General features: G+C 34.9%; 1 protein-coding gene across 1 annotated transcript; it reads right to left on the reverse strand.

The window, feature by feature from the left end:
- Positions 1–594: 594 nt before the first annotated feature.
- LOC104883679 (thiamine phosphate phosphatase-like protein) lies at positions 595–5,850 on the reverse strand. The gene is made up of 4 exons (XM_010668228.4): positions 5,625–5,850; positions 5,066–5,187; positions 4,734–4,935; positions 595–1,352 (listed from the first exon to the last, which is right to left on the reverse strand). The coding sequence occupies exons 1-4, from the start codon at positions 5,760–5,762 to the stop codon at positions 996–998; spliced, it is 819 nt and encodes a 272-aa protein (XP_010666530.2). The 5' UTR covers positions 5,763–5,850; the 3' UTR covers positions 595–995.
- Between the last annotated feature and the right edge of the window lie 521 nt (positions 5,851–6,371).

Below are 6,371 nucleotides of genomic sequence, written 5' to 3' on the forward strand. Positions count from 1 at the left end.
CCTATCTCTACAACAACTATTTAAAAACAATTGAAAATGCATATGTTCCACTCGGATATTTTGTTTTGTTATATGATATTCCTTGGTACAAAACCGAAATTTTGTCACCTCAAAGAGAAAATAAAAGATAACAATGAAGTTGGTACGCCCGATTAGCGCATCAACATAAGTATTGATCGAACCATGCACGTAACTTTGCGTTGATTATGGTAGAATCCCAGTATAATCTTCCAAAGGGTAATGATTTGGGCTTTTCATATCTTCCATGATGATGCTGTACAACTGTACAAATTGCCACCACTTATGAGCTTATAGTTTTTTTAGGAAATGAGTTTTATTGTTTTCGGCCCACAACTTAATCCAATATGATGGTTATGTTCTTCCCGTTTTGTCTACATGGTAACAGTCTGACAGATCAAAGAATATCCATGTGATAACTGATAAAGAGAGTTATAGAGAACACTAATATCTAAAATAGACAAGGGAGAATGTTATTTATTGTTTTAATAAATTAATAAGAAATTTAGGGAAGAAAAACATAAATGGGTACAAGACTAAATAGTGCAGAAGACAACAGAACTAAAGACCCATTGCTATCACAATTAAATTTCTCTAACATATTATTAGGATGAGGATTCAAACCCTGGAAAATACCTTAAAATTCGAGATGGTACTCCACTGAGCTACCACTTCTCCCTCTATACATTTTCATAGTTTAATATACTTTTCATTGGTGACTAGTATATTTGCATCAAATTTTCAAAAAAACAAAATAAAAGATCATTTAAATGTAAAAGTAGGCTTTATTCTTGAACCTTCCCACCTATGTTTTTCTTCCATAAAAAGCCGCCATTGTTTTTCTGATACCAAATGGCAGAGGGGGTGCTGCTGTATTAGATGCTAGTCGATGATTGGCCTGACTTTACCAATCTGGCTAATTGGCGAGTGCTTTACATTTGATGATTACATAACAATGCAAGTTTCAGAATACAAGTTCATAGACTTTGACAGACTTTAATAGTAGAAGCAGGTCTACTATGGACCTTGCTCGTCGTATCGGATCCAGTAGAAGCATAGACACATTGGTTTCCATCAGTTGCACGGCAGGTTATGAGATGAAGGAGGGTAGTTTCAAGTTCTTCTCCGTTGCTCCACTCATGGACAGTGGCCTTAAGTAAAGAAGGGTTCCTGTGAATGCGCTCCCACAACGGAAACTTCTTCCTGGGCATGACATGATCATTTTCTCCAAGCTTCAAACTAGGGCAATAATCACCACCGCCGTCTCCAATATAGATGGTTATATTCTTCCCATTTTGTCTAGAAAAAGCTTGTATGCCCTCGAGAATCATTCCCTATTACAAGTGCCCCCGAAGAGAAACTGATTAGTTGCTTGAAAATAGTGACAATACATTCGAACAACAATACTTGTTTTCAGAATAAATTCTTTTGCATTAGTAAAGGATCTAACAAGCTGCTAAAAACATGGCTTTTTAGCAAGAGAATTTGATTTTTCTTAACAAATACTTGGAGTTTCAAACAGGAAACTTAAAGGCAGCAAATTATTTGGAGGAGATGATTTGGATTGATAAAGTAGATAGATTAATAAGCTTTCGAGTGGGTTGACTCACCCCTAAAATTATAATATAGAGCAAACAATCTTCACAAAGCTTTCTTTTGCTATAACCATTTCTCATTCCCATCCCTCTCTCCACCAACTAACTCCCTAATTCCCTATCTTCCTTCACGAGTTTCTCATAACTAAATAATAATGTGCTTCAGATTGTACCCCTCCCTTTGGCCGAATCCTTGCACAAGCAGACAATAGCTACTGTCATTCTAGTTCATGTCAAAAGAAATTAAACACCCATTCACCACAATAATATCAGCTCCAACAGCTTGCATCCCCAAACAACTTCCATAGTACAGGAATGAAGCCAGATTCACAAACTCATCAAACCCATGGGTGACAAGGATTGATTTCCTCGGATAGGCCAACAAGAATTCCACGTCCAAAACAAGCAACCATAACAAAATGGGAACTCGAGTTACAGTTATATCTAAAATCTGATGCTCAAAATAGGAAAGATCTATAAATCTTGTGACAAAATGAAGCAACATAATTCCTTTGAAGAGCAACATAATTCTTCTCAAACATAATCCCTTTGAGAAAAATGAGAATGATGTATTTGCATATTTTTTGAGCTGAATGTGCATATATTTTTCAACTATAAATATAATGGATCTTCGTATTATAAGTTATCTTGTAAATTATATGCTAGCTGAGTCAGCATAAGTTTGTTAGTTTGTTAGCCTAGCTGTATAAATAGAAGGAAGTTAGTCACTTGTAGTTTAGCAAGCTCTTGATTTAGCCTTCACTATCAAAGATTTAAGGTGAGCCAAATTACTTTCTTGGCATAGAGATTACAAGGACTACAGCTGGTACATTTATGTCACAGAAGAAATATATCAAAAATATTCTAGCTGATACTAGTATGGAGGATTGCTTTCCTGTCACTGCTGCTCTTTCTCAGGATTGAAACTTTCTACAGAAACAGGAGACAGTCTAGCAGAACCTGATGTATATAGAAGATTGGTTGGAAGATTATAGTATCTTGGTCTTATTAGGCCAGATCTTTCATATGCAGTACAACCTTTGAGGCAGTTCATGCATTGTCCTACGACTCCTCATTTGAGAGCTGCTCTTCATGTTGTTAAGTATCTCAAAGGTACTTTGGATTATGGGTTGTATTACAAGGCAGATGCAGCATTGAATATACATGCTTATAGTGATTCTAATTGGAGTGCATGCCAATTCAGAAGTAGATCACTTAGTGCATATGCAGTGTTTTATTGGCTCTAACTTGGTTTCCTGGAAAACTAAGAAGAAATCCATAGTCAGCAAATCATCTACAGAGGCAGAATATTGGAGCATGTCTAGCTAATGCAGCAAGTAAGTTTGTCTTGATTCATGGATCTAGAAGATTGACAAGTTAAATTACAGCTACCTATTACTTTATCTTGTGATAATACTTCTGCACAACATTTGGCTCATAATTCTATGTTTCATGAAAAGACAAAGCATTTGAAACGTAATATGCATTATGTCATAGAGCAAGTTGCTGAAGGATTCTTGACTATTGCTCATGTTTCTAGTAACCAGCAGCTTGCAGACGTTCTCACTAAGGCTTTTCCTTCTTCACAACATCATTCTATATGTTCCAAGCTTGGTCTTGTTACTCAAATCCAGCTTGAAGGGGTGTATAAGTTATATTGTAAATTATATGCTAGCTAAGTCAGCATAAGTTTGTTAGTTTGTTAGCCTAGCTGTACAAATAGAAGGAAGTTAGTTACTTGTAGTTAAGCTTTCATTTTCTGTAATAAAACACTTTGTATCTTTCGCTCTCTAAATGGAAATCTCTCTTACATTCTTGAGCTCAGATTGTTCTATATGTATGCTACTCTTATTTATACTTAAAAAGATTTTTGTATCTACCGGCCTTCTGCTGGCAAACACTCAATCCATGTTGCCTCTTTTCCCCTCTTCCACTATGAGCCACTGTATTAGCACGGTTACTGAGTGCTCACCACCGCCATCACACTCGTGCCATCCTCATTTTCTTCTCACCCTCACTCCAATCACCCTTCTCTCCTGCTACCAAATCAATCTTTTTCAACCAGTGGTGCCAATTAGGTTCTGTAAATTGGAACGCAAGAAGTTTGAGGGCGGATCTTTTTCGGGGTAGCCATACTTACTTAGCTTATCAAACCATGTTGCTCTGTGATTGATCAATACATATCTAGCGCTTGTAAGATGTAACCGAACATAGTTTTTCTTCATAAATAGGACTTGAAATATACTCAAATGGCTATATCTAGCGCTTGTAAGATGTAATCGTATATAATTTTTCTTCACAAATAGGACTTAAAACACACTCAAATGGATTAATGTAGATTTTACAAGCAGCAATGAATATCATGTATTTTGATAATGCTTAGAGTAATTTTCATCACTAATATGCTTCCTAGATGACTTGGAAAGCTGAAATAGTAAAAGAAGATAACAGTATTGATTAACACAAAGCTCTCTTATAGTTGTTAGGAGTTTAGCACCAGAGCACTTTCATAGTAGAGCCAATTTTTCTTCGTTTCATTATTCGATAACATCATGAAGTACTCAATGCAACTTGAGGGGGATCATGAATCAATTAAGGCAAAAGAAACAAAACCATTTTTTCAGAATATGTATCCTTCTTCACATCATGTATATTGACTCTTAACCCCACCTAGCATACAGCTGTACAACAAGCATATTCTTATACTTTCTTTACTTCATACAGCCTAAGCAAAAATAATGCTATTCTAAGCATATGAATCAGTTTCCAACTTCACAAGTCGGAGTTGCATTTCATAAAGAGGGTCAACAGAACCAATTGTAACCAATTACCAAACATTGTTCTCTAATGACCCTCATAAATTAACGAAGTAAAACACACACATCAAGTTATCAACTAATAGAACATTCTTCTGAATTTTGGAATTAGAAAAAGGTGCTCGTTTTGCTCACATACAACACCGCTATTTCTCTGAGAAACTACCCCATTCCAGAATGAGGAGAAGGGGGAGTCCAGTCACTTGAATAGATAATACCCTGTATGGACATATGCTTCATAATGCGGTTCATATTCAACATTTCTACACAATCTAGCAACTAAAATTGTTCAGGAAAATCATACCTTGCACATATGGGTAGGGCAAAGAGTACAACCATGTGGAGATAATTTGAAATCATGATATGGCACAATCCTAAGCCTTCCATCATCATCAACGGAAGTTGGATTCGTTATTATTTCTGTAAAGAACCCAAACAATTGATGTTGTTCCAGGATTGTCTTGATGAAAAATTGGTTGGCGTCGCTTACTATCCTTAAATCACACCTGAGCCCAAAAATGTTACAGCCTTAAGCTTCAACATAATACTTGAAAATCTGTAGTTTGACAATACATATAAAACCATGAAAACCCAATTAAATAATGACCCAGTACAACATTTTATGCAATAAACTACCCCATAGAATGAGCAGATTTAATTGCTGAAATAATCTTTGGATGTAATGGCATTTGCTTTAAACACTCTCCAATATCTTCAATAGTTTTTTGTTGTAAGTGAAGCTCCTCCATCATCCTATTCTGTATAAATTTCAATAATAAAAACTTTAGGAAACTGATATATGCAGCCTCAGAAGCATTTATGTAATTTTGTCATATATACTCCTAAACTAATACCATTTTCGGAAATGTATACAATACTTATTTTTAACCTTTACAACTGCATATATCAAAACCATGAACTTCATCATTCATAAAATAATCAAATTAAGTTTAATCAAGACAAAATTGTATACAAGTAAAGCAAATTGCATTGATCAAATATATTTTGGTTGTGAATTTCTCCTAAATTTATTCTAAGGGAGAAAAAAATCATCATATAAGAAATTCTATACAGCATCTACAACTGAAAAGTGAAAACATGCTAATATATCAATCAATAGAATGTAAATTAGTCCACTTTCTTGATTTACTAAAAAACAAAGTAAGCATATAAAGAAAAGGAAAGAAAAAGTGACCATGAGTGAGTTCCATGGCATAGTTGAAAAGAGCTGATCAAATAAGTGAGTGAGACCCATTTGAGTTACCACCCAGTTATCGCTATCTCCGTCAATTATGGTTCGATCAAAGTCGAAAATCACCACTATTCTCGACATATTTCTGAGGACAAACACCTTACTTTGCTGGTGAATGGTGATGGAACTATGGAAGTTGGCCTCTTGGTAATTGGCGATGCTTTTTTCCTTCCCCAAGAATTTTATACTATAAAGTACCTTTTTTTTTCTCTTAGAAACTGGAAAGTAAAGTTGGTGACAAACCTGGCGCCGGGCTAAGGGTTGACTTCCTGACTTGCTGATAATTGTGCCAAGATGGCATCGATAAGACGGGCCGAAAAAGTTTTTTTTTAAAAAAAAATTAACAATTTATTGATTCAAAGTCATACGACATTTCCAATAGAAGTCAAAATTAAATGAATATATATCAAAATGAAATAAATACAATTTTAATATGATAAAACCACGATCGTTGAGTATATTGTAAAGAAAATCTTGACATCTGTTGCAACTTGGCACAAATTTCGATCAACAAATCAATATCTTGAATTATACAAAAACCTAAAAACAAATTCTTTAAACTCACATAACCCGATGTATGGGTAGAAAAACTTTTTACCAGAGAGAGACTGAAAATTATTGAAAATATAAACATAAAAAACTAGTAATAAAATGAGAAAATGGGCTTACCACCGCCCAAAAGGGTGGTGG

Source organism: Beta vulgaris, chromosome 8 (assembly GCF_026745355.1).
Source record: "Beta vulgaris subsp. vulgaris cultivar EL10 chromosome 8, EL10.2, whole genome shotgun sequence".
NCBI lineage: Eukaryota > Viridiplantae > Streptophyta > Magnoliopsida > Caryophyllales > Amaranthaceae > Beta > Beta vulgaris.

Coding starts and splice junctions, on each gene's coding strand:
- LOC104883679 (XM_010668228.4), bottom strand. CDS start 5,762: ATGTCGAGAATAGTGGTGATTTTCGACTTTGATCGAACCATAATTGAC. Junction 4,936..5,065: donor AAATCTGCTCATTCTATGGG/GTAGTTTATTGC, acceptor TTTTGGGCTCAG/GTGTGATTTAAGGATAGTAA. Junction 1,353..4,733: donor GCCCTACCCATATGTGCAAG/GTATGATTTTCC, acceptor CACTTGTAATAG/GGAATGATTCTCGAGGGCAT.